This window comes from Cajanus cajan, chromosome 8 (assembly GCF_000230855.2).
Source record: "Cajanus cajan strain Asha chromosome 8, NIPB_CcT2T_4, whole genome shotgun sequence".
NCBI classification, from domain to species: domain Eukaryota; kingdom Viridiplantae; phylum Streptophyta; class Magnoliopsida; order Fabales; family Fabaceae; genus Cajanus; species Cajanus cajan.
In genome coordinates, this window is record NC_138524.1 from 46610354 (window position 1) to 46636292 (window position 25939).

At 37.4% G+C, this 25939-nt stretch overlaps 2 protein-coding genes across 3 annotated transcripts; both read right to left on the minus strand.

The window, feature by feature from the left end:
* Nucleotides 1-5612: 5612 nt before the first annotated feature.
* On the minus strand, nucleotides 5613-10577 carry LOC109812345 (ABSCISIC ACID-INSENSITIVE 5-like protein 2). 2 transcript variants are annotated; one of them, XM_020376289.3, is made up of 4 exons: nucleotides 10327-10577; nucleotides 8329-9236; nucleotides 8156-8227; nucleotides 5613-6026 (listed from the first exon to the last, which is right to left on the minus strand). In XM_020376289.3, exons 2-4 carry the CDS (start codon nucleotides 9145-9147, stop codon nucleotides 5946-5948), a joined length of 972 nt encoding a protein of 323 aa, XP_020231878.1. In that variant the 5' UTR covers nucleotides 9148-9236; nucleotides 10327-10577; the 3' UTR covers nucleotides 5613-5945. The 2 variants fall into 2 exon arrangements, with proteins under 2 accessions (XP_020231878.1, XP_020231879.1); XM_020376290.3 differs by having other exon boundaries at nucleotides 8329-9256.
* A 6035-nt stretch (nucleotides 10578-16612) lies between these two features.
* On the minus strand, nucleotides 16613-17056 carry LOC145950461 (uncharacterized). The gene has a single exon (XM_083061551.1). It carries the CDS (start codon nucleotides 17054-17056, stop codon nucleotides 16613-16615), a length of 444 nt encoding a protein of 147 aa, XP_082917677.1.
* Between the last annotated feature and the right edge of the window lie 8883 nt (nucleotides 17057-25939).

A 25939-nucleotide genomic window follows, 5' to 3' on the forward strand; every position in this document is an offset into this window, starting at 1 on the left:
AATTATTTAATAATTTATTTAAAATGTTAAAATTAAATTTATAAGTATGCAATAAAAAAATATTTATAATTTTATAAATTATATTATCATTATAAATTATAAAATTAAATAATTTAAATTATAATTTTAAATAGAAATAAGTATATTTTTAATTATAAAAGTAAGTATATGTAAATAAAGATTAATTAAATATTATTATTATTATTATTATTATTATTATTATTCGTAATATAAAATTATTATATATTATTATTATAGTATAAGTATGAGATTGTATAGTTGAGGATGACTTAAATGAATTAATTTGTACAAGTTATACTAACAACATGCATATACATTTTGGTAGTTTATCTCATTAGAACTTCACAGTTAAACGTGCTTGACTTGGAGTAATATATGGATGGGTAACCTTCTGGAAAGTGTCCCAAAAATTGTGCAAGTAAGGATAAAACATGATAAAAAGTGAAATTTCGTGAAATAGAACCCTCTTGAGAGGCCAACATCCCTCTCAACTTGTGGTGTTAATAAGAGACAATATCCCTCACAAATTTGTGACGGAGTTAATCCGTCACAAATTTCGTCACAAATTTTTGACGGATTAAATCCGTCACAAATTTGTGACAAAAACAAGACCCTCACTAAGTTCGTCACAATTTGTGATGAAATTTTATTAATTTATGAACATTTAATATTAGAAATTAGTGACAGAATTTGTGATGTCTTAATTCCTTCACTAATTGTGATGGACTGAAATTATCCGTCACTAAATATTTTGTGACGCCAATTTTTTTTACGAAATTAGTTCCATCACTAATTTGTTTTGTGACGGATTTTATAAAATTTAGTGACAGATTCGTTTCTTCTCTAATTTTAATTTTTCTAGTAGTGACCCTTGCACACAACAGTTCCCTCTATACTCGAGAGCATGAGCGCGTAAACATAAGGAGTGGTTGACATACGACTGGCCCAAGTATGGCCTTAGAGCTTGCAAGCCTTGTCAGAAATCACACTCAAGGTGGTAACCAGTTATTCTAACCCAAAATACTACATTAAACCTTAGAGTTTTCCAGGTGACGGTGACAGAGATACTGGGTCCCTAAAATGGGGGCACCTTGGGGGCCTTAAAGACTAGTGAGGATTAGAACCTTCCTATACAAAACACTTTCTTTGACAGGGACCACAACCCATAAGTTTGTATGTACTGCTCGCAGGTGTATGTTGTTTGAGTATATGATTGTTGCATTATTCATGTTATTCGTTTGTTTTTATAATTCCCCTAAGATAAAAACAATAAATATGCAAAAATGTACATCACACATGTGCATAGGGATATCAAGGAATTTATAACAAAAACAAGGATCAATGAAACCTTTGTCACATGTAAAATATTACGAAAAAGAACATCGATGACTCATCTTCATAAGGATGAGTCACTATCTTTGTTAGAAATCTCCTTCGAACATGTAGCCTAAATGTCTACCATTGTCCCTCGAAGGTGGCTTTTCAACACTTTGTACTCACAAGGGCTCAAAGAGTAAACGCTATGGAAGCCTTAGAGGAAAGAAATCGCGTGCTGAATGAAGAGCTCGGGTAGCTCAAGGAGCAAATGGCACGAATGTGCAAAACTATGAACAAACTGTAGCACAATAATAACAATGCTAGCAACGTCAGGGACACTTCCAAGGATCACTTGAACACCTTGGAAGAAAGACTAAGAGTTGTGGAGGGCCACAGTTTCGATGTTCAAGAGGCTGCCGAAATGTGCTTGGTGCAGGACATACAATTCCCCACCAAGTTTAAAATACTTGATTTCCAGAAGTACACCGGGACCAGTTGTCCGAAGGGACATTTGACAATGTATTGTAGGAAGATGGCCACTCACATAGGATTTATTTTTATTCCTATTTTGCACTTGTCTTTAGTTTCCTATTTTACCCTAGTACTTTGGGTACCTTAGACAGGATTTATTTTACTTGTATTTCCCGTTTTACCTTTGTATTTTGGGGTGTCTTAGACATAGGATTTATTTTTACTTGTATTTCCCATTTTACCTTGTATTTTGGGGTGCCTTAGATTATAGGATTTTATTTTATAGCTAGGGAATTATAATAAGGTAGGAGGAAGGGCCTAAACGCATTTTTGGTAGTTTTTGGAGTTATTTTTGGACTTGGAGAAGTTTAGGCCCAAGTGGAGGGCATCTAGGTTGCATAGTCTTATTATGCACCTAGTTGTAGCTTAACCAAGCCAAAGATTCCATCGTTGGCCACCAAGTAGGTGTGACATGTAGGGTTCATTTGGCATGGATTTGTGTTTCATTTCCCTCACACTTAGCATGGAAATGCGCACATTTCTAAACTCTAGCCATCACCCTAGTGTGCCTTGCCATGACCTCACTCCCTAATCTATATATACCCTAGGTATTGCTCCATGAATTCACTTTGGAAATCAAAATAGAGTGAGCCTTTTGAGCCTTTATATTTCCTTAGTCTCTCTTCGTCCATTTTCAGCCAAGAACCCTACCTATCTCCACCTTGAGTGAAACCCCTAGGAGTGGCCTTCATCCACCTTGGAGTGAGCCAAACCCTAGAGTGCCACCCAAGCATTCCATCAAACACCTTCCTTCCTTTGTCATTTTTTGTCACCACCATCATCCAAGACTAGGCCTTTGAAGGACTATGATCCGTGGAGTCAAGGAGGCCTCCCATTGATACTTCTTCATCCATCAATGCTAGTAGAAGTTTCCTAGTATTAGATTATGCCACCTAGGCATGGCAACGAAGCGGGTCGGATACTGGTTTCATGATACTCGTCCTTATCCCCGTCGTTCAAACCCATCCCCATCCCGTCGTCGTCCTCGTTCTCGATTTAATACTTTGAGTTTTACCCGTATCTGGTCAAACGAGGTATTCCCCATCAAAGTTGGGACGGGTTCAAATATTACCCACAGGTATGACTTTATTTGTCATCCCTAATGCCACCTGTAGGGATCTCCTACATTCTTGTGTTACCTATGCTTGTATTTATTCTAACTTGAATAAAAGTATGGGAAAGACCCATTTCAATAGGTTTAATTTAGTGTATGGTAGCTAGGAGAATTCATCAATCTTGAATTAGGACTACATACTTAGTTGGGAATCCATATTATATCGTAACACAACATGGGATAAAAGAAAAAGATGGGAAAAAAGAACTTAAACAAATGCAATCTTGAATTACACAAGGTGATGGATGGTTTTGACGCTTGTTCATGGCCTAATAAACATTCTAAAAAATTCACCTCAAATATTACATTATCTAAGCAGCGTGATAGTTGTTGAACTTTGTGTCTGTGAATGAGAGGAGACATGAACCAATAAGCCTTGTTAAAACTGCACTCCATAAAAATATGCTCCTATGGATTTTCAATTTGGTCCTTGCAAAGTGGACACGATTCATGCAAACAAATTTTTTTGGATAGATTTGGTGTTACATATGGGAAAACATTCTTATTCATAGGATAGACAAAATGCTTTATTTATGTTTTTTTAAAAAAAGGAATTCTTAATTGCCGCAATCTTTTCAATAGAAAGTGGTACGAATTAAAGGAGATGCCTCCTCTACACACAAGAGAACAAAATATTATAGTGTAAACTTATTTGAGAACTAATTAAGGAAGATGCCTCCTCTACGTACTAGACAACAAAATATTATAGTATAGACTTAAACTTAATTGAGAATTTTCCTCTTCGTGAGCATATCTAAATTAGCCTATCTTCTTTCCAAACATACATAGGAATGGATTCAATTGAGATTATGGTTTGCTACATTGACTAGGGGAAAAATCTTGATTCTCCTTTATCGATCTATCCACCTTTGAATTATGACAATTTAAGAAGAATTATGACAAAACTATAATTGAATAACAAGATTTTTTTTTTCTCCTAAAAGTGCTAACAATTTCTCTTTAACACATCTCGTTTCTAACATTTTATCTACTACTATAAATCATCTATACATGTTATATAGGTAAGAAGTATTCATTATTTATAACTAATTTCTATAGAAATTCTTGGTTGACTCACCTTAATAAGATCTCTTATAAATAAAAAGTTTGAATAAACAATCATTTTGGCTCTTAATTCTAGAAGACATCATACTATAATCCCTGAATATATATCAATATTATCACTATAGATGCATCCTTTTTTTAAGTTTTGTACTAATATAATTTTTTAATTTCAAAGACCAATATGACAAAAAATTTCAAATTTAGAGATTAACTTTGGTGTTTCCTCTTAAAAAAAAAAACCTATGATGATATAGTGAGAATTACTTTTTATTATCAAATATAATCAGTAAATCCCTACAGCCAATCATAATAATTATTCTTATTTGATAAAAAAAATCTGTTTGTTTCTCTGCAAAATAACCATATCTTGTAACCCAATGACACGTTAAATGATTAAGTATATGATTTATAAATTAATAACTAAACATGATTAATAAATAAATAATCAAAATCATAAGAAACATTATATGTGGAAGTGTTTATTACACATTAATAGCATTATTCTTAAGATTAGCTAAAGAGACGGAGCGTATCATCTGGTTGGGATTCCACCGACAACAAAAGTGCACGTCTTATTACCTTCTTTTTTCAGAAAAAAAGATTACTAATTTGTGATGTTGGTACAATACTCTTTGTAAAACCAAAGCCACCTTTTGCTGTGAAAAGTAATGATGGTACAATACCCTTTATAAAATGAAAGGAATCTTTGCAATTAGATATATTTCTCTAGCATATCCATTCAAATTCTAGGTAAATTACCGAAATATCTCCTTCCACTCTAACATAATGCATCCCTAATATTTTAGTATCTATGCCCACTGTAAGTAGTTTTATATTATTAAAATTCATAATGAAAATAGTTATAATTATATAAATTATATTTTAAATATATAATACATAATGCAAATTGAAATGTAAGGTTATTTTAAACTAAAACATATATGGAGCTAAAAGAAATTAAATATATGGACAAAGATAAAATAGAAATAGAGTTAATCATCCATACATTGGCAGTGCAAAAGTTTTTACACTAACAATCAATCATATTTTTTAAATTATTTTATTTTATTTTTATTTCATTAAATAAACAACTGACATGATACTATTAAAAGATACAATTGATTGTTAGTGCAAAAAAAATTTACACCGACAGTGTATAAGTGATTAACTCAGAAATAATTAGTAATAGCTGAAATAAATATTTTTAACTACTTGCAATGTACGACACTCGGAGAAAATGAAGTCTTCCAAATGTTTAATTCAGATTGTGGGAACTCACTCTTCAATTATATGTTCTGTTCTGATTTAAAGTATAGGAGTATGTATTTTAAATGCACCTCGGCAATGATTCCCTTCCTCAATGGGAAAAAACAGTGGAGAAAAATTAACAATAAATTGAACCCATGATTACTAAGAACCGCTACGCTTAATCCATGATTACGAAGAACCATGGGTTAGTCACGTAGTAAAATTGAATGTTAAATTTAATCCATATTTTCATTATTGTAATGTTTCCTGCTGATAAAAAAGTGATTAGTAATTGATGATCAACATCATCTCCGCATTGAAAATTAACAATGGCCCTATTTTCCCATAACTTGAAAAATGGCAAGACCCCACAAGTATGTCATCCCCAAGATGCCAAAGTAACTCGAGCCATGATTGAAAAGGCTATATTGTGAACGGTAAAACTACACTATATCCCATAATTTTTTTTTTCTTCTAAGGAACTTCAAAGAGAAGTTATAAAGAACCTAATAATAATTAAAAGCAAGCCGTTGGATGCAAAAATGCATCACATAACTATTCCTGAGATACAAGATTCAACCTCACAGTAATCCACAAGGAGCATTTCCTGATACTCATATCTACAAACCTCTACATCTAGGTACAGACCTCAGAATGGAGCTGATGCTATTCGGCGAAGTTGATATTTAGGTTCCGGAGGCGGTGCACATGGCAACATCTTCTCTAGCTCCTGCAAGTTGAGGAGAAAAATTTATAAACTAGTCAGTGTTAATGTTGTAGAAATACGGAAGTAAGAATGTTCCATGTATAATGAATGAGCAGTGAAGATATGTTTATACCATGATTTTATCAAGTTTAAGTGATTATGTTAACAATCAGAATTCATGCAATGAGATTCTGTATAGTATGGCTGAATGAAGGATTTATATTCCAATATCTTTCTAACAATCGACTCAAATTGTAGAGGGTGCAGGGAATGTAAAGCTTGTAAAAATCAAAGACCAGCTCACTCTAACCCAAAAAGCCAAGTTACATGAAACAGCAGAAAATCCAAGGCATTGTTCAAAATATGGAACTCCAGTGCATGATAGTAGTACTTATGTAATGTGACAAGTAACCATGAACTATGTAGGTGAAACATCATAAGACATTGGGATCAGACTTCAGAGGAAAATTTTGTAAAAGATAAACTGTAGTATCTCCATAGGGAAAGGAAAAGTCCAAGAGTTGTGGCAGACTTCTTGTCAGAAAATTAAACCAGACTCAAATAGTTGGCTGAACAAATCGTATATAGTGACAAGAAGAGAAATTAATCCTAATAAATGATATCATGTCAGCAAAGTTGTTTTTGTAATGATTCAACAAATTTCATTCATGTTATAGATTTGTGGTTGATCCCTCAACGATAAGAAGCCCTCTCCAATATTCTTCACCCATTTTTCTTTCTAAAATAAGCCAACTTTTATTGCTCCATGAACTAATGTAAAGAATATAACCACTAAAATTCAAATGCCTCATTAAATAAAAACAGTTAACACTGACATTAAAATCTTCTCAAACACTGAAGAATTCAAAAGCATCATAATCATCACAAAGACATCCCATTGCACAGCTCGTATCGATGCACCATCCATAAAGGACTTACCCAGAAAACAAACAAGAGGAGAAAAATGATATAGCTTATCAGTGTATTAAGGATACATTGATCATACAATCCTATTTTATTCTAATATAGCAGAAACAATTATAGGCATCCAAAATGACACAAACACACAAGGATTGATCAATGATTTGCAATAGAAAATTAAAAGAAAATTATGTACAAAAGAAGTGCAATCAACTAAAGCCACTATACATAACAAAGTAGTTTAGTTTAGTGCAAAAATATATGCAGGGTTGCTAATTATGTCACGCTCATGTATATAATATTCTAGACTTAGATGGCATATATATAGAAAGCTCATTTGATTACTTCATTTTCCAATTATAAACTAAACCTAATGATTAATCAAACACTAAATCCAGAAATATATATAAAAAAATAAAATTATTATAATTTTATCCAGCTGAGAGTCAGTTCACATTCACAATGTATGGATAAATGAAAGCCGTAAAGACATGGAGCATCACAGTCCACCGAAATAAGTTGTTTCCATAAAAATCTTAAAACCGAAGGATAATGCAAAAGCGGGAGGGAAAGAAGTGTCCTTTTAAGATTATATCATCCTGGGCAAAACAAAATATATAACAATCATGTGAATATATCATCCTGTCACTCAAAACATTATTGTTCTAAGATTTTAAAGATGTACTTGACTATTTTTCTTAATCTTTTGGAAGGGGCTGAGAGTAAGAAATATGTTTGAAATGATTAAAATGCATATGCACATTAAAAAAAGAATCAAAATGAACGAATAAAAGAAAAATCGATGAAAGGAAAAATAAACAAAGTAGCAGTTAATGGTATTCAAATATCTGATTTAATTACCAAGTCACATAAATAACAAATTAAACCTACTGCATGACTTCGAATTGTGAGTGAGGTATGCTCAACGAAGTTGAGGAAAATATATTTCATAGTCAGAAAAAATTTCTTAACACTTCTAAATTCAGATCTTGAATAGTGAATCACAATATGCAGAGTTTCCTATCTCTAGAAGATGCATACAATGATACAATAATAATTGAAAATTTGAATTAAAGATTGTACTGTCTCAAATTTTATTCTGGAAATATACTCCATAAAAGGGGAAATTAATCAATTTTAGGACTGATCTCACTTAAGGAATATTCAGGAAGTTGAATTAACAGCAAAACACACTTGAGAAATTAAACTAGAATTTCAGAGCAGAACCTAACCTTTCGTTTCCTCAGCCTTTCATTTTCCTCTTCCAGACGCGAGACTTTATTCTCCAATTCATTTGTGTATGCCTGTTTGTAACATTTATGATAACATTTAGGGGTTTTACTAAGGGAAAAACTAATTAAACAAGGATTTAAATAACATAATTCTCAAAATAAAGAAAGGTAACCTGTTTCCTGGCTCTAGAACGGGCAGCAGATTCCCGATTTTTTATCATCCTTTTCTGTCTCCTCTCAACAGTTTTCTCTATCATGTCCTCAGGAGTGCTCCTTTTTCTTCCAGGTGTCTGCCCATCTGACATTGTTCCCATCAGCGGCGATGGCAATGCCACCTGACCATCTGCAAATGAAACATCCAACGAAGCACCAGCCCCCATGTGTAATGGTTGTGCTATACCCTGGCCAGGCATATAAATCCCCATTAAACCTTGTTGGGGATGCGGATATTGTGCTTGTTGATATTGTATCCACTGTCCCTGCGAAGGAAACTGTGGTATCGCCACGTTTGAATCAACCCCAATAATAGTACCAGTGTTCTTTATATTAGAAGATGCATCTGCAACAACACCTGCTTTCACCAAGAAATCCTCCAATGTCATCTCTCCCAAAGTAGGCTGTCGGTCTCGGAACTTCTTCTCCTCATTGATTTTGTTTTGTTGGATATCTCTCCAAACCTCATCTACAGTTTTCTTGCTTAGTGCTCCAGTTAATGACAGACTAGCCTGACGCTGCAGAGCAGATTGACTAGCTTGTGCTGTGCCCTCATTGTCCACACCAATGGTCTGGCTTGCCTCAACGGTCCACACATTTTTTAGAAGCTCATCAAGGTTCATACTACTTAGCGGCTTCCCCAAATCACCCAATTGATTCTGAACCTCATCAAGGGTGAGACTGTACATCGAGTTTTGCCGCACCAGAGGCCGCTGTGGGGACTGTTTTCCATTACTATCTCCACCACCACCATGAGACCCCATAGTTTGGGTCCCCATTTACCAATTATCACTGTTAAAAATCACTTCACATCTCACACTCAACTTAGCACTTCAAGACTGAAAGCAACTAATTAAAATCTTCAGTCCTGCCCCAGAAAATCAGAAACTGATAAATAATTAATGCAAGATCATCAATTTTGTAGAGTTCATCGAGAAGCTTTTAAGATCCACAATAAACTACATGCCTAACACGCATTCCAACAACTAAAGGAAACCGTCAATTGTAGGGAAGCAAGAAAAGTTCAAAACATTTTGTCAAACATGATATCATGTACATGTAGTTGGCAGAGTTGCAATTTCCTTTAAACAAAACAATTTTAAATATATAATGCAAAATTCAAACCAGTCCAAGGAGAAAAAATGAGAGATCTTGTAATTTAGCAGCAGGATACATTTCATTTCCAAACAACAAGAAATCAGTGACAGTTTTGTTAATCTGCTTTACCACTACACAGAATAAATTGAAGAAAAAAAATGAAGTCATAAAGACAAAATCAAAATGGATTCCATAAAAGAACTAAAAAGTTGAAAGGTTAAACAGAGAATAAATTCTAGGAGTAGGCAAATCAAACCTTGCGAAAATGTCAGACTAACAATTCACTCAATCACTTTTACAGGTACCCTTTTACAGACAAAATAAAAAGAACATTCCAGATTACTTTAAAAGGGTTATGAGAACATTGATCCCTTGCATGCAAGCTCAAAGACAGTTACCAAATTAAATTTCCAATAAAACCCAAAACCCCATATTCAAAACTCACAAATGCCCTTTAAAACTTTCGCATTAGAATATCGGAGCCCATTTTCCCACAAGTCTTTGACAGAGGACAGCAAAATTGAGACCCAGACAAATTCATCAATGGAAGATCATTTCAGAAACAGAAGACAACGAAGAAAAACACCCACGATTCAAAACCAAAATTTTCAATAAAAATCTTGGGAGAAGACCCATTTGCATGCAACCAATTCAGCATCACTACTGAACCACCATAAACAAAAGCATCCCAAAAATATCCGAAGAACAAAAGGGTGTGAGATCAAACCCACCAAAAACCCAGTATTTGTTTCTCACATGCAGTGATAAAAAATCAAATTTTGGAGAAAAAAACGTCATGGGCGAGAAAGAGTGTGCTGTAAGGAATAAAATTGCGTCAGAAAATAGAGAGAGAGAGTAACCTTATTTTGTGTTGGAGAGAGACACCGATCTGAAAGTGGGGAGTGAGTGATTGAAGATTTGAAGCAATGAGTTTTGGAAGCAAAATCGGAGAAACAGAAGTGTTGTTGGGTGATGAACAAAGCCTTAAGAACACAAGTGTCTGTGTTCGTGTGTTGGTCGCAGAAAGACAATCCAAGGTGGGTTGTGAGTGAAAAGAGAGAGAAAGAAAGAAATAGAGAGATGAGAGAGAGAGAATGGAAAACCCAGCCAAATGGCAACTGCTCAAATTTTATACATAGAAAAATATTTTAATTAAACTTTTCAAGAGTTGTATATAAATGATTTTTAATTGTTTGACAAAATTTTAATAAGATTAAACAGAAAATTTTTAATGTAATTTCTTAAATACTTTTAATATTATTTTTATTTAAAATTTAAATTTCTTTTTAGTAATAACCACATAATCAAAATTTATAATAATAACCATAATCAAAATTTCTTTTATTTACATTCACAACTATTTTTATATATAAACAATTTCTGTGTAGCTTAATTAACGGTAAGGTATTAAGTTTTGTCTAAATTTTGGACTTAATAAATCATGAGTTGTCATGTTTATGTATTGTCTATTACATAGCAACTGATTAGGCGCATTATTATTTTTTAATTATTATTATTTTGACAATGTTTCTAATCTGTTGAATTATGATTAAAATAAAAAAATTATAGCAGTACTAGTATTATTTAAGAAAAAAAAATCAAGAAGGGCCGTCATTAAAATCAGTTTTAGAAATGATAATGTCTTTCGTATTTAAAGAAAACATTTCATTAGAAGATTAGTGAAATATGAAAACAAGAAACCATTTAATTTTTAACAAGTATATTAAGTAGTACACTTAAGACAGCTATTTTCAAAGGACCAGTTATTTTTCAATTATTTAAAGGAGCATTTATTACTCTTTAATTATTGTTGATTTCATAATTAATATTAGAAGAACGGTAGTACTTGGTTCATAAAATATAATTAATCTTTTAATATGTGTATTTCACATGATAAATGATTATTATATATAATTAAAGTTTATAATAAATTATATATAAATAAATATTATATTTAGTATATATTATATTTAAGATTTATATAAATAAATATTTTAAAATATATAAAATTATATTTTAAATTTATAATAATTTATATTACAACATAAAATTAATTTTTATTAACTGATAGTTTATTTTAAAAATTAATAAAGTAAATTAGATAAAAAAAAATTAAAATTAAAATTAAAATATTCTCTTTTAAAAAATAGTTCCTAAAAGTTCTAGCAGAATATAATCAATCACAATTAATATATAATATATATGATTGATTAAAAAAAATTAATCTATCTTCAAACCTTTTATACCTTTAGACTTATTTACGGTATATATATTTTGAGAAAATATTTTTTATTTTTCTTATTTTCAATTTATAACTCACAAAAGTAATGTAAAAGTAATTGTAAAAAAATTTATTAAATTAAACCCTAAACCCTAAACTCAATAGAGTACACAACCAACACTCAACTGCTCTAAAGGGCGAGGATACGAGCAAATACACCTATCTAAGAAAAGCAACGTAGAAGCACCAACACAAAGAGACGAAGAGAAGACCCGGACGAAATGTCTACGTCTTTACTTGTCTTTGGAAAAGCAACACATAGCTATTCCAAAGGACAAGTAAAGAGGGGCAGTTGTAGACACCCAATTTCGCCCGGGCTCACAAAAACAAGACGTCTATTATCAAGGAAAGGAGCTCCCGAAGCATGGAAAGAATAGGACATGACATCAGAAGACCTAAAGCCTAAATAAGCTAGTTTTAGTATCCCAGAACAAGCTATTCCAAGATCGGAATCGTTCGTTCCCAAGACTGGAACAGGCTGTTCCCAAAACGGAACGACCCATTCCAAAAAAGGTTGTTATAAGCAAGATTTGAACCCAGAACGGGTCGTTCCGCTTTAGGAACGGGCCGTTCCAGATTCTTATTTTACCCATAACAGACTTGCCTAGAACGGGCCGTTCTAAAACTAGAACAAGCTGTTCCAAATCATCAAATGGGCCTAAAACCCTAGTTTGGAACGGGCTGTTCCGGGATAGCTTGTTGTAAGTAAAATTCGAACCCAGAACGGGCCGTTCCACTTTTGGAACGGGCCGTTCCAGATTCTTATTTTAGCCATAACGGACTAGTCCGTAACGGGCCGTTCTAGCCCCTTCTGATGCCTATAAATAGAAGACTCGGGCACAATTCACGAGGGAGCGAGGGAAATTTCGAATAAGACTCCTTTGAGCATGAAAATTCCCTATTTCTCTCTCTCCTATTGTATTTCTTTCTTGAGATTCGGTGAGGCAATTGTAGTACGAAAGGTTTCCACAAAGCACCTTGATTTTTCATATGTGAAGATCTAACAAAGCTTGTTACGAGGTATTTCAATCAATCTTCTTCTCTATCTTTTATTTCTTATCTTTATCTTCTTCCCTATCTTTTATTTTCCATCTCTAATAGACATTGTTATAACAAAAGCAATCATGTAGACATTTTAGGGTTAATTGTGCAATTTAAATTTTAAGCATGTAAATAGTAATTCATAAAGGGGATCAAATATTTAAATTATTAATTCTTACTATGCTAATTTCATCATAAGGGTACCGATTAAGGGCGTTGTAGGGGTGCTTAATACCTTCCCTACACGTAATCGACCCCCAAACCCAATTTTGGTTATCAAGGCCAGTATTGGATCTTTAAAAACCTTTTTTTTTCTCAATGTTTTAAGTAAAACATTGGTGGAGACTCCATGAACCTGTTTTCAAAACCATTAATTAAGGATTAGTCTGGTGTCCGTCCATTCCTTAATTAATGAGATTTTCAAAAGGATATCTAAACCATAGGTCGCGAGATCGAAAATTTTTGGGTTGCGACAGATGGTGACTCCACTGGAGAAGTTTTAAGAAGGTTAGGCCCATAGAAATGATGAAATTAGCATTATAAAAAATAAATTTAAATATTTTTTTCCCTTTACTTTGTTTGTTTTATTTGTTTGGCTGTAACATCTGTTTGTTGGTTTAAATTATGTATCTGGTTGAATAAAATTGTACACAATCCTTTGCACACAACAGTTCCTCCTACACCCGGGTGCATGAGGGTATTAAACATAGGGAGTAGTTGACGTACGACCGGCCCAAGTTTGGCCTTAGAGCCTGCGAGCCTTGTCGGAAATCACACTCAAGGTGATAAGTGGTTACTCTAGCCCAAAATACTGTGACAGACTTTAGAGTTTGTCAGGTGACGGCGACAGAGATACTGGGTCCCTATAATGGGGGCACCTTGGGGGCCTTAAGACTAGTGAGATTAGAACTGTCCTATACAATGCACTTTTCTTGACAGGGACCACATACTAAGGATTCAAACATGATCGTTCGTGGGTGTACATTGATTGAGCATGTGTGTGTGCATTTGTTTTCAGCATTTGTTTTCATTATTTGTTCTAATAAGAGTGGACTGGAATTTTAAAACAAGCAAACTGATAATAAAAAATAAAAAAATAGAGAAATTTACACCCTTTTTGTACATTCTTTGGTCATCATATCATGGCATCATATAAGTATTTTCCTTTCCAAAAAAATATATGTATAATAGCTTTAAAAAAAATATTCTTATTATTCTTACCGGAGATCGGTTGTGAGGGACGATCTGCTGGGCAAGATCGGTGAGCCTCATTCGCTAGGTACGTCGGTTGTTCTGAAGTGGGGGTGGTACCTGTAAAAGAGACTCCGATGCTAAAGTTAGTATATGTGGGTGTATGGGTCTCATATATATAATGCACGTACCTTGGTATGAATTAGGGTTTATATGGGCCTTGGGCCTCAGGATTTTCTTGATTGGGTAGTCCATTTTGACAATGATTTGGTGACTTTGAAAATAGGGTCAGAGGCGTCAGGCCGAGGTGACCAATGCGAGGGCCAGCTTCTCAATTGTTTGGTATCTTTTCTCTGTATCTTGAAGAACTCGGCTGATATAGTATATAGGAGTTTGGCTCTTATCGCGCTCCTGCACCATCACCGCACTGATTGCACTCTCGCCGACTACCAAGTACAGAAGGAGGTCAGAATGATGATTCGGCCTTTGTAGGAATGGCGGGGTGGTGAGGAAAGTTTTGAAGCTCTTGAAAGCTTCTTCGCATTGGTCAGTCCACTCAAAGTTTTTTGGTTTGCGGAGCAAGGTGAAGATAGGTCCCGCTTTCTCTGCCAACCTGAGAATGAAACGAGAAAGGGATACTAACCTTCCTGCCAAGCGTTGGACATCCTTGACATTGTGAGGGCTATGCATCTGTATGATGGCTTTGCACTTGTCCGGGTTGGCTTCAATACCCCTATGGGTGATCATGAAGCCGAGGAATTTGCCCCCTTGGACTCCGAAGACGCACTTGTCAGGATTCAAACGCATGTTGTACTTCCGTATTTGATTAAATACCTCGGCTAGGTCAGCGACATGGGCATTGGCCGATATGGTCTTGACGACCATGTCGTCTACGTAGACTTCCATATTCCGTCCAATTTTCTAGTGGAAGACTTTGTCCATCAGCTTTTGATAAGTAGCTCCCGCGTTTTTGAGGCCGAATGGCATCACGCGATAGTAGAAGTTGGCGTGGTCGGTGATGAACGATGTGTGCACCTCGTCCAGTGGGTACATCATGATCTGATTGTACCCAGAATAAGCATCTAGAAAGCTAAGGAGGGTGTGCCCGGATGCTCCATCAACCAACCTGTCAATGCTTAGTAAGGGGTATGAGTCTTTAGGGCACGCCTTGTTCAAGTCGGTGTAGTCGACGCACATACGCCATTTTCCCGAGTCTTTTTAACAAGTACCACATTCGCTAGCCACGTGGTATACCGGACTTCTTGGATGAACCCTGCCTTTATTAGCTTTTGCGTCTCAGCTATGATAGCTTCTTGTCTCTCACCGCCAACCTTCTGTTTCCTCTAGGCCACCGGTTTGGCCTCTCTGTGGATTGCCAACCTGTGACAGATAAGGTTAGGGTCTATACCTGGCATGTCGGCGCTGGACCATGCAAAGAGGTCGGCATTTTTAGAGATTTCGACTTCAAGTTGTTGCCGTAACTCCTTGCTCAAGTGTTGGCTTATCTTGGTGCATTGGCCGGGGAGCTTCCCGATTTGCAGATCGGTCAGCTCATCGATTGGACTTGGTCGATTGTCATAGGATTCCGACCTCGGGTCCAGATCAGTGATGTCCTCTTGAGTGATATGAGCAATAGTAGGGGCTCATGTCAGTGGTGCTCCTCTGATGGCGAAACCTTCAGGCTTTCGGCATAGCATTGTCGAGCTATTTTCTAGTTTGCCCTAACTGAGATGATCTTCCCATTGTTCCCTGGGAATTTCATTTTTAGGTGAGGGGTAGATACCACAGCTCCAAGTTGGTTCAACGTCAGCCTGCTGATGATGATGTTATACGATGTGTTGGCCTCAACGAGGAGGTATCTGACCATGATCCTCCTTAAGTCAGGAGGGGTCCCGAAGGTTGTCAGCAGGTCTATGTATCCTCGAGTGTGGACTCGTTCTCCTGCAAAACCAACTAGGGGTTCTGTGTGAGGTTGAATGAGGGAGTGTGGGATATCTAACCTTAGGAATGTCGGCCAGTATAGGACGTCATCCTAGCTTCCCTGGTCGATCAACGTCTTCTGGACCTCCCAGTTTGCTACTTCCACCACGATGACCATGGGGTCGTCCTAGTTTGGACAAATGTTGGTGTAGTCGTCATCCGTGAAGGTGATGGGTGGTGTGTTGCGGTGCGGGGCCGAAGTGTCAGTATGGACATTGTTGATGCTCCGTAAGTGTCTTTTACGCGTCGAGCTACTGGAGCCTCCCCTTGTGAAGCCACCTGCAATTATATTGATGACTCCACGTAAGGGGGTCGTTCCTATATAATGACTTACCTCGGCCTTCACTGCTCCGCCTGTGTTTTGCTGAGATCTAGAGGGTTGATCTATGTGAGTACCAGAACCTCAGCCTCGTCCTCATCCTCGTCCATGGTAGCCTCCTTTGTGAGATTGTTGTCGTTGGACGTATTGTCCGAGGTGCCCTCCTTGGACGAGTTCCTCAATGCGGTCTCTGAGTGACTTTTACCTTATCTTTGTGGCCATGGTCTGGCTTTCCCGGTGGTTTCCCACGAACTTGGTCATGAAAAGCAGTGTGCTCTTCCATCTGAATGTACCCTGTAGCTCGGGCACGAAGTTCGTCCATGTCCGGGGGAGGTCACCGACAAAGGCTGTCAACAAAAGGCCCTGGGTTGAGTGCCATGAGCATGGCGTGTAGGGCGACCTCGGGGTTTAGGTTGCGGATTTTGACGGAGATGCTAGCAAAGCACTCCATGAATGTCCTCAATGGTTCGTCGTCGCCCTGTCTGAGGCTGGCCAAGGCGGCGGATGTGATGTGATGAGGTCGACTCGTTGCGTACTGCGCCGTGAATCGCCTTACCAGAGTGTCGAAGCTATCGACTGATCCCGCTGGCAATTGAGTATACCAAGCGAGTGTCGATCCCTTAAGCGAGGTCGGGAAAACCCTACACAGGATAGCATCATCGTTAGTGTAAAGGTTTACTTGCGTGACGTACAGGTCGACGTGCTCATCCGGGTCAGTAGTGCCATTATAGCGGTCGATGTTGAGGGGCTTCAATCCAAAAGGAAGGGGCGTCTCCATGATGTCGTCAACAAAAGGATGACGGCGGATGCTCGCCCTATGTCCTAGAGCCTGGGCGGGTGCATTGCTAACTTCGTGGTCTGACCTATGCGTCGGTACATGTGACCTATGCGCAATAGACCTATGGGTCACCGCCCTGGGTGCAGTCGGTGGCTGGGAAACCGAGTGCCCTTCTTCCTCGTGTTCATGGCTTGGTTGAGGGGGCTGATCAGGGGGGCGCTAAGAAAGAGGGGCGCGGATGCGCTCATTCTCAGCTCGCAGCGCCGCGAGGTCAGCTTCGTGCCGGGCGCGCATGTTCTTCAAGTCGGTAGCATGTTGTTGTCGAATTTGGTTGACCTTCTCGATCAGCCGTCTCAATGTCGCTTCTCCTTCCATTCTTGATGTGTGATCTTGGTCGTCTGTTGCTAGTCTACTATGGCTTCGGGTGAAAACCATAAGGGTGGCCGATAAGAGATGTCTTGATCGGCCCCACGATGGGCGCCAAATGTTCTTACCGGAGATCGGTCATGAGGGACGATCTGCTGGGCAAGATCGGTTAGCCTCCTTCGCTAGGTACGTCGGTTGTTCCGAAGTGGGGGTGGTACCTGCAAAAGAGACTCCGATGCTAAAGTTAGTATATGTGGGTGTATGGGTCTCATATATATAATGCACGTACCTTGGTATGAATTAGGGTTTATCTGGGCCTTGGGCCTGAAGTCGGTTATGATCCATTCAGATAGTGGGCCTTCGTTCTAGCCGATGTCTGGTAGCGTTCATCCGATGTCGTTTAGCGCTTCAGTGCCAAGCTTAAGCTCAGTTCCGCGATACAGATAATACACTTATCATGCATCATATCCCATAGTTAATCAAAACATGATAAAGTTTAGGCAAAAAAAAATGGCATGCATTCTAGTTTAAGATTAGGTAGTAACGACACGTATAGCAAGTTAAGAAAAATGAATGCTCTAATATACGAAAATATTTCTAAAGAAAAACCCAAATCAATTTTTAAAAAATACTATGGTTAGGCTCTTGATTTGATATGTTTATTGAAGTAAGTCTTCTTAGAATCCAACATAGATCCTCGTTTAATATTGTCAAAATCTATTTAAGCATTCGTTGATAAACAAATCAATGAGATTGATATTTATCATTTCTCAACTTTCTCTGCATTCTACATTACATTCATTTAGAAGATATCCTTCCTTGTAAAAGAATAAATAAGAATAAAAATAGAAATCAACCTATGTGCGTTAGTCGGAAGTAATGGAAAGTGAGCCATGCATAAAGAGTTTAGGATAAAGAACTCCACAATCATCAAGATGTTAACTCTTGTCCTAAAAAAGGATAAAGTCATGTCGTACAACTGTGAAATCCAAGCAGAATAGGAGAACCTGAAGAGGACGAATCCCTCAAACACTGAGTCAAAGTGACTAGAGCTTTCTTGAATGATTTTAACAAGAGAGAAGCATTGCTTGTTAAGAAGTTGCTAGAATGAAAACCCACAAAGGGCGTTCTAGGCACACAAAAAAAACTAAAAGAAAAAAGCATTGTTTGTTAGAGTTGAATATCGAGTTACAACTTAAATGTTCCTCTTGAGAAACAAGACTCCATGGAAAGTTCTATCCTTCTACCCATTCCTACTTCTTGGGAAAGACTCAGGATATAGGTTGACAACACCTTTACAAGAGAAAAAGCTAAAGGATCTCCCGCTACACAAGATCTTCTGAAGAGCCATATAAAGCAAGTGGAGAACTAGCTCTATAGTCAAATCACCTAGGCCTCTCTAAAGGGGAACCTTCTTCTACTTCTCTGTGTATGAATCACAACCTCGGGGCATGCCCGGGCCCTTGAGCTACATTAAAAGGGCACGTGTAAATAAAAAATATTATCTTTAATGCCATACATCTTTCTACATCAATTCTTTTCCTCCTTCAATATTCTAAGTCTTGAGAACAAACTTTAAATGAACAAGCACATTTGAAATAGGGACGTCATTAAAAACAATGGCTTAATACGCGATAAGGAACACATAAAGATCAATCAAATTTGACATGACTTGTGGATAAAATTCCAAACAAAATGAGTCCAAGGGGCATGGAATGAAGAATGATCACAAATGTTGCAAAAAAAATAAAAGCCCGGCAGGAAACCCACTAAGGGGGCTGCGCAAAAGTTAGTGCAAGGTCCGCTGGGAGACTCACAAACAAAAAGGGTAACCTAGGCAAAAGCAAGGATCGAAAAGGAAATGTCTGCTAGGAAACACATCTCAAGTTACCTAGGCAAAAGTTAGGACAAAGCAGCATCCCAAACTGAAAATTGAGAGGCAGTTCGGGAAGATCATTTAATCAATAAGCAACCTCAAGTCATCATTTAACTTTGAAAGGAATACTAAGCTAATGCAAAAAATGGTTTTCTTACTTTGAATGTGCTTGTTCATTAGCCTAAACACTAGCCAACCTCGGCCAACCGTTCTTCTAAAATCGACAAAATAAAAAATCCTCTTAAAACAAATCTTTTTAAAAATAAAAAAATATCCCTTTCTTTCTCTTTTCTTGACCGATATGGCATTAGGATGGTATTGAGAGATACACGGAATATGCACAATGAACACTCACAGGGAAAATTTGGAGGTGTCCTAGAACAGAGTCTAGGTACACCTGATCTAAGAGCTAACATATCATATTTAGTATAGACGAGAGGGATGAACTACACAAACCTCAAGTTCAAGAAGCAACACTTGGGATGAATTCGACAGGACTAAAGATTGACAATCCACACCATCGATTAATGCGCATAATTTCTTGAAAGAAAAAAAAAAATTTGCATTTTAAGCATTAGCATAGAGACATCATTGCATAATATGCATATGACACAAGGATGCACAAAAAGGGTATGTATATATAAAATATAAAAAATTCAGAAAATTCAATCCATTCCTACCTTGCATTTTCATGTGCATCCATGCATCCATGCTTTATACTTGGCATGGGGCATCCATAACCATACATCAACAATCAAACAATCGGTCATCAAAAAATCGAAAAGACTCTACATCATGCCTGGAGAGGCATCACAATACTCACACGACAAGAGCAACACCAGAATGCCTGTCACCCATCTACTTCTTTGCCCACCAACACAGGGGCACATCAAACATCTCCTGCCCATCCACCTAGGGGCAGTCTTTCAACCCACAACACCAACAAGAAAAGCCAAAAAGGAAACACAAATTCCAATAGAAAGCATTTGAACAAAAGACAAAAGCAGCCCAAATTAGAGGCATCACGACACACCTCCTGCCCAACATCCTTGCGGAAGTATCTACCACAAGTCAAGCAAACTAATGAGGGCACTGACAGTTTCCTCAAAATACAACAAAGGTCTGGAGAGACTATACTCACATCCCAATCTGGTATGCGACAAAGCCGTGAGGGAAAGGTCTGGAGAGACTGTTCTCTCCTCCCAATCCGGTATACGACAAAGCCGTGAGGGAAAGATTTGGAGAGACTGTACTCACCTCCTAATTCGGTATACGACAAAGCCGTGAAGGAAAGGTCTGGAGAGACTGTACTCAACTCCTAATTCGGTATACGACAAAGCCGTGAGGGAAAGGTCTAAAGAGACTGTACTCACCTCCCTATCTGGTATACGACAAAGCCGTGAGGGAAAGGTCTGGAGAGACTGTACTCACATCCCAATCTGGTATACGACAAAGCCGTGAGGGAAAGGTCTGGAGAGATTGTACTCACTTCCCAATCTGGTATATGACAAAGTCGTGAGGGAAAGGTCTGGAGAGACTGTACTCACATCCCAATCTGGTATACAACAAAGCCGTGAGGGAAAGGTTTGGAGAGACTGTACTCATCTCCCAATTTGGTATACGATAAAGTCGTGAGGGAAAGGTCTGGAGAGACAGTAGTCACCTGCCAATCTGGTATACGACAAATCTGTGAGGGAAGTTGAGTTACGAAAATACTCCCTCTTCAACAAGCTACAAGTAAAAGAATGCACTATCACAAGAGAAACAATGGAACATCTACTTGAATACCGAAGGTCAGGTGTATAGTTCGTCAGCCTTGTTACCCAATAGAGTACACAACCAACACTCAACTGCTCTAAAGGGCGAGGATACAAGCAAATACACCTATCTAAGAAAAGCAACATAGAAGAACCAACACAAAGAGACGGAGAGAAGACCCAGAAAAAATGTATACGTCTTTACTTGCCTTTAGAAAAGCAACACATAGCTATTCCAAAGGACAAGTAAAGAGGGGCAGCTGTAGACATCCAATTTCGTCCGGGCTCACAAAAACAAGACGTCTATTATCAAGGAAAAGAGCTCCCGAAGCATGGAAAGAACAGGACATGACATCAGAAGACCTAAAGCCTAAATAAGCTGGTTTTAGTAGCCCAGAATGGGCTATTCCAAGATTGGAACCGGTCGTTCTCAAGACCGGAACGGGCTGTTCCCAAAACGGAATGGCCCGTTCTTGAACGGGTTGTTATAAGCAAGATTTGAACCCAGAAAGGAACGTTCTGCATTAGGAACAGGCCGTTCCAGATTCTTATTTTACCCATAACAGACTTGCCCAGAACGGGCCGTTCTAAAACTGGAACGGGCTGTTCCAAATCATCAAATGGGCCTAAAACCCTAGTTGGGAACGGGCCGTTCCGGAATAGCTTGTTGTAAGTAAAATTCGAACCCAGAACAGGCCATTCCACTTTTGGAACGGGCCGTTCCAGATTCTTATTTTAGCCATAACGGACTAGCCCAGAACGGGCCGTTCTGGCCCCCTTCTAATGCCTATAAATAGAAGACTCGGGCATAGTTCTCGATGGAGCGAGGAAAATTTCGAATAAGACTCCTTTGAGCACGAAAATTCCATATTTCTCTCTCTCCTATTGTATTTCTTTCTTGAGATTCGGTGAGGCAATTGTAGTGTGAAAGGTTGCCACAAAGCACCTTGATTTTTCATATGTGAAGATCTAACAAAGCTTGTTACGAGGTATTTCAATCAATCTTCTTCTCTATCTTTTATTTCTTATCTTTATCTTTTTCCCTATCTTTTATTTTTCAACTCTAATAGACATTGTTATAACAAAAGCAATCATGTAGACATTTTAGGGTTAATTGTCCAATTTAAATTTTAAGCATGTAAATAGTAATTCATAAAGGGGATAAAATATTTAAATCATTAATTCTTACTATGCTAATTTCATCATAAGGGTACCGATTAAGGGCGTTGTAGGGGTGCTTAATACCTTCCCTACACGTAATCGACTCCGGAACCCAATTTTCGTTATCAAGGCCATTATTGGATCTTTAAAAGCCTTTTCTTTTCTCAATGTTTTGAGTAAAACATAAGTGGCGACTCCATGAACCTGTTTTCAAAACCATTAATTAAGGATTAGTCTGGTTTCCGTGCATTCCTTAGTTGATGAGATTTTCAAAAGTATGTCTAAACCATAGGTCGCGAGATCGAAAATTTTCGGGTTGCGAAAGATAGCAACTCCACTAGGGAAGTCTTAAGAGGGTCAGGCCCATATAAATGATGAAATTAGCATTATAAAAAAATAATAATTTAAATATTTTTCCCCTTTACTTTGTTTGTTTTATTTATTTGGCTGTAACATCTGTTTGTTGGTTTAAATTCTGTATCTGGTTGAATAAAATGGTACACAATCCTTTGCACACAACAGTTCCTCCTACACCCGGGGGCATGAGGGTATTAAACATAGGGAGTGGTTGACGTACGACCGGCCCAAGTTTGGCCTTGGAGCCTGCGAGCCTTGTTAGAAATGACACTCAAGGTGATAACCGGTTACTCTAGGCCAAAATACTGCGACAGACCTTAGAGTTTGCCAGGTTACGGCGACAGAGATACTGGGTCCCTATAATGGGGGCACCTTAGGGGCCTTAAGACTAGTGAGATTAGAACTGTCCTATACAACGCACTTTTCTTGACAAGGACCACAGACTAAGGATTCAAACATGATTGTTCGTGGGTGTACGTTGATTGAGCATGTGTGTGTCCATTTGTCATCATTTGTTATCGTTATTTGTTCTAATAAGAATGGACTGGAATTTTAAAACAAGTAAACTGATAATAAAAAATAGAGAAATTTATACCCCTTTGGTACATTCTTTGGTCACCATATCATAGCATCATATAAGTAGTTTCCTTTCCAAAGAATATGTGTATAATAGCTTTAAAAAAATTATTCTTATCATGCATCATATCCCATAGTTAATCAAAACATGATAAAGTTTAGGCAAAAAAAATGGCATGCATTCTAGGTTAAGATTAGGTAGCAACGACGCGTATAGAAAGTTAAGAAAAGTGAATGCTCAAATATACGACAATATTTGCACTCTAAAGAAAAACCCAAATCAATTTTTAAAAAATACTATGGTTGGGCCCTTGCCTTGATATGTTTACTGAAGTAAGTCTTCTTAGAATCCAACATAAATCCTCGCTTAATATTGTCAAAATCTATTTAAGCATTCATTGATAAACAAATCAATGAGACTGATATTTATCAATTCTCAACTTTCCCTGCATTCTACATTACATTCTTTAGAAGATCCTTCCTTGTAAAAGAATAAATAAGAATAAAAAGAGAAATCAACCTATGTGCGTTAGTCAGAAGGAATGGAAAGTGAGCCATGCATAAAGATTTTAGGATAAAGAACTCCACAATCATCAAGATGCTAACTCTTTCCCTAAAAAAGGATAAAGTCGTGTCGTACAACTGTGAAATCCGAGCAGAATAGGAGAACCTGAAACTGAGTCAAAGTGACTAGAGATTTCTTGAAAGATGATTTTAACAAGAGAGAAGCATTGCTTGTTAAGAAGTTGCTAGAATGAAAACCCGCAAAGGGCGTTCTAGGCACAAAAAAAAACTAAAAGAAAAAAAAAGCATTGTTTGTTAGAGTTGAATATCGAGTTACAACTTAAATGTTCTTCTTGAGAAACAAGACTCCATGGAAAGCTCTATCCTTCTACCCATTCCTACTTCTTAGGATAGACTCATGATATAGGTTGACAACACCTTCACAAGATTAAAAGCTAAAGGATCACCCGCTACACGAGATCTTCTGAAGCGCCACATCAAGCAAGTGGAAGACTAGCTCTATAGTCAAATCACCTAGGCCTCTCTAAGGGGGAACCTTCTTCTACTTCTCTGTGTATGAATCACGAACTCAGGGCATGCCCGAGCTCTTGAGCTACATTAAAAGGGAGCGTGTATATCAAAAATATCATCATTAATGCTATACAACTTTCTACATCAATTCTTTTCCTCCTTCAATATTTTAAGTCTTATCAACAAACCTTAAATGAACAAGCACATTTGAAATAGGGACGTCATTAAAAAATAATGGCTTAATACGCGATAAGGAACACATAAAGATCAATCAAATTTGACCTGACTTGTGGATAAAAGTCCAAACAAAATGAGTCCAAGGGGCATCCCCCTTTAATGAAGGAATGAAGAATGATCACAAATGTTGTAAAAAAAATAAAAGCCCGGCAGGAAACCCACTAAGGGGGCTGCACAAAAGTTAGGGCAGGGTCCGCTGGGAGACTCACAAACAAAAAGGGTAACCTAGGCAAAAGCAAGGATTGAAAAGGAAATGTCTGCTAGGAAACACATCTCAAGTTCCCTAGGCAAAAGTTAGGACAAAGCAGCATCCCGAACTGAAAATCTAGAAGCAGTTCGGGAAGATCATTTAATCAATAAGAAACCTCAAGTCATCGTTTAACTGTGAAAGGAATACTAAGCTAATGAGGAAAATGGTTTTCTTACTTTGAATGTGCTTGTTCATTAGCCTAAACACTAGCCAACTCAGCCAGCCGTTCTTCTAAAATCGACAAAAAAAAATCCTTTTAAAACAAATCTTTTGAAAAATGAAAAATATCCCTTTCTTTCTCTTTTCTTGACCGATATGGCATTAGGATGGTATTGAGAGATACACGGAATATGCACAGTGAACACTCACAGGGAAAACTTGGAGGTGTCCTAGAACAGAGTCTAGGTACACCTAATCTAAGAGCTAACATATCATATTCAGTACAAACGAGAGGGTTGAACTACACAAACCTCAAGTTCAAGAAACAACACTTGGGATTAATTCGACAGGACTGAAGGTTGACAATCCACACCATCGATTAATGCACTTAGATCAATTTCCTGAAAGCAAAAAAACAAATTTTCATTTTAAGCATTAGCGGTGAGACATCATTGCATAGCATGCATATGGCACAAGGATGCACAAAAAGGGTATATATATATATATATATATATATATAATCAGAAAATTCAATCCATTCCTGCCTTGCATTTTCATGTGCATCCATGCATCCATGCTTTATACTTGGCATGGGGCATCCACAACCATCCATCAACAATCAAACAATCGGTCATCAACAAACCGAAAAGACTCTGCATCATGCTTTGAGAGGCATCACAATACATGATAGGAGCAGCACCAGAATTCCTGTCACCCAACTACTTCTTTGCCCACCAACACAGGGGCACATCAAACATCTCCTACCCATCCACCTAGGGGCAGTCTTTCATCCCACAACATCAACAAGAAAAGCCAAAAAGGAAACACAAATTCCAATTGACAACCTTTGAACAAAAGACAAAAGTATCCCAAATTAGAGGCATCACGACACACCTCCTGCTCAACATCCTTGGGGCAATATCTATCACAAGTCAAGCAAACCAATGAGGGCACCAACAGTTTCCTCAAAATAAAACAAAGATCTGGAGAGACTGTACTCACATCCCAATCTAGTATATGACAAAGTCGTGAGGGAAAGGTCTGGAGAGACTGTACTCACCTCCCAATCTGGTATACGACAAAGCCGTGAGGGAAAGGTCTGGAGAGAC

What these genes read in the sequence shown, in the direction of transcription:
- LOC145950461 (XM_083061551.1), bottom strand. Translation starts at nt 17,056, where the DNA reads ATGGAGACGCCCCTTCCTTTTGGATTGAAGCCCCTCAACATCGACCGC.
- LOC109812345 (XM_020376289.3), bottom strand. Translation starts at nt 9,147, where the DNA reads ATGGGGACCCAAACTATGGGGTCTCATGGTGGTGGTGGAGATAGTAAT. An exon ending in GTTCTAGAGCCAGGAAACAG is followed by an intron (nt 8,228 to 8,328) that starts GTTACCTTTCTT and finishes TGTTACAAACAG; the next exon opens with GCATACACAAATGAATTGGA. An exon ending in AAAGGCTGAGGAAACGAAAG is followed by an intron (nt 6,027 to 8,155) that starts GTTAGGTTCTGC and finishes CTCAACTTGCAG; the next exon opens with GAGCTAGAGAAGATGTTGCC.